Genomic DNA, 2,500 nt, shown 5'->3' with positions numbered 1-2,500 from the left:
CGATTTGAAACCGCTACCAAAAGTTTTCAAACCGATGCGGTTTCATCTGTCGTGTAAACAGCGAAATCGCATCGATTTGAATACGGTTAGTATTTTGGAGCGAAATTAGCATTGTTCAATTTAGCACGTAGTGCAGCTCTCGCTTATACCATCACGACTTGGATTTTCTGGCGCATCGATTTTGACGCGGTTTCGAAGTCATAAAACCGTGTCAATGTGAGACAGCGTTATGGAAATGCTTCGATAGTTTCCTGACCTGGCATCCTCGAATCTCTTATAGCTCAGTACTAGTAATGTTCGACTTCTGTAATGGGCCATGAACGAAATGAGTACACCCTTTCAGGAGATCATAAAGGGAAACCTCTATCTCCACTTATTCCTTGAGTCGACCCTTTCCCGAGTAAATTTATTTTTAGGAACGGGTTTTTCCGGCAAGAAGAATCATATTTTCCTTGACGCTGAGATAGCTTTGTTTTGATTGGCTTTTACAACAGTGGGCGTGCTAAATCTCTTAAGGGAATCGTTCTATAAGGGTTGACTCCCAGGCCAAGTATGGGAGATAGAGGCTACCCCCTTTATAAGCTCCTTACCCTGTAAAATCAGTCATTTAGAGGGCGATTTACACGTCCGACTTTTACTTGTTTTTGTTTTAAGTGGTTGTTGTTGTTTTAGTTGCTGGATGTCTTCTTCCAGTGGTCTGATATGGATATTTGTCTCATTCTTCGTTTTCATTGAAGTGGTGAGCTGGAATCGTGCCTAAATGATCATGAATATGTGCTTATATTTTTACTGGGAATGTGAAATTATACCTAAGCATTCAGCTAGGCAAAATACGATTCTTCCTCGTCTGCGGCAAACACTATTCATAAAACTAGACGCTCCTCGAGCGTAAACTGGGTTGCCTGTAGTACATGTTATACAAAAATAGAAGGTACTGAGTTGGGTGGTGTTGACCTGCAGCTTTACAATAGGCAGTTTAATTCCGATTTCATATCTGCCTCCTCTCCTCAAAACGAGTCTAAGTGCGAAGTTTTTCTTATGAAAATTAGTTTTCATTCATGTAGGTAAAGGAGAACTAATTACCATCAAAAAAATTTCGCACTTAGACTCGCTTTCCAGGGGAGGTAGACATGAACTCGGAAATGGTGTATTACACACCATATGGCATGGGATCCAAATAAGTATGACGTTAACACTTGAAGTATCGTGGGGCTTTCGTGTAAACTCTTCCAAACATTTTTTTTTTTCTATAAGGTTTCGACCTCATCAAAAAACGTCTAAATTTAAAACTGCGTTAGAGAAGACGCTGTTTTCTTTTCGAACTCGTCGAAAAACTGACTAGCTTAGTCTGTTAAACTGTTTTGACAAACTCCTGGTTGCACGTGTCAGGTTTTGAGCTCCTGGAATTGTTAAAATTTTGTCATTGAAAACCTATAAACTTTGTTCTCTCATGTTTTAAACTTTGATTTTATGATAAAAACTAAAGATAAAAAGTTACGACGTTTCGACCTTCCGGTGGTCATTTTCAAGTGCGAGTTAAAATATACAAGTAAATTACACGCTCTTCAGTTAATTCCGTTCAAAATATAAGTGCTACACGTGCACGGCCAACGTTTGTATAAACGTAACCTTTCCTTGTACTTGTACATGTTAATTGCTGTGACTTTAACATCTTCAGTTCCCACGGCCTGCTCCCGTCTGACCTTGTAGCTCAGTCGGTAGAGCGGCGGAAATCTAACCCGAAGGTCGTGGGTTCAATTCCCACCCTGGTCAGAGTTTTTCTCTGTCCTTGTGTGGGCCCAGAGCGTTGCTAAATCTCCCTAAAAGCCAGAGCAAACGGCTTCAGCATCCGTTAGATATGTCGAAACCGTTTGCCATCCCCTTTCAATCGCGTTGAAACATGTTCAATCGAAGTTGAATCGATGTTTAAATTGAACTTTGTTTCAACAGCCATTCAACATTCCTCTTTCAACGTTGTTCGGTATGCGCGTGCGCACTAATCACTAATCGGTCTCTCAGCGACGTATCCATGTCCGTATCCATGGCAACAACTGCAGGCTGAATACCAGGCCTCTGGTGAAGGTTTGTTCGTTCAATTAAATGTTGATGATGTGTTGAAAACGTTTGCCAGCCCGGCGGTCAACATCGTTCAACAGCGTTCAACAAAATCAAACGCCGGGTTGTTGAAGTAAACCTGTTGAGGCCGTTTGGCCGCTCGGCCTTAATGGCGATCAGATGAAGACTACACCGGATTATCCTCACTTTGAAAAACATCAAAATTACCTCTTTTTTCTCTTTTTTTTACTTTTTCAGGTAAACGTGGCGATTTTGGCGCGCGTTATCAAGGAAATGACTTCAATTGAGCAAGTGAAGGACAACAATGCAGAACAACTGAGGTAAATCCAAAATATGTGATTCATCTGATCTCCAGGCTTTAAGTTAAATTTAAGTTAGAAACAAACATTCTAATAACGGAGATTTTAGGTGTAAAAAATGGAGA

At 40.7% G+C, this 2,500-nt stretch overlaps 1 protein-coding gene across 3 annotated transcripts in view; it reads left to right on the top strand.

Moving 5' to 3' along the window:
• LOC138033756 (adhesion G protein-coupled receptor L4-like) overlaps positions 1 to 2,500 on the top strand; it is a 207,703-nt gene that overhangs the window by 197,074 nt on the left and 8,129 nt on the right. For all 3 annotated transcript variants that reach the window (XM_068881566.1, XM_068881564.1, XM_068881567.1), the window contains exons 16-17: positions 673 to 739; positions 2,314 to 2,396. In XM_068881566.1, coding sequence (XP_068737667.1) covers positions 673 to 739; positions 2,314 to 2,396 — 150 coding nt within the window. The remainder of the gene's footprint in view (positions 1 to 672; positions 740 to 2,313; positions 2,397 to 2,500) is intronic.

The sequence above is a fragment of the Montipora capricornis genome, chromosome 14 (assembly GCF_036669925.1).
Source record: "Montipora capricornis isolate CH-2021 chromosome 14, ASM3666992v2, whole genome shotgun sequence".
NCBI classification, from domain to species: Eukaryota; Metazoa; Cnidaria; class Anthozoa; order Scleractinia; family Acroporidae; genus Montipora; species Montipora capricornis.
The sequence above is the reverse complement of the archived record's forward strand: the minus strand, read 5'-3'. Positions and strand labels throughout refer to the sequence as shown.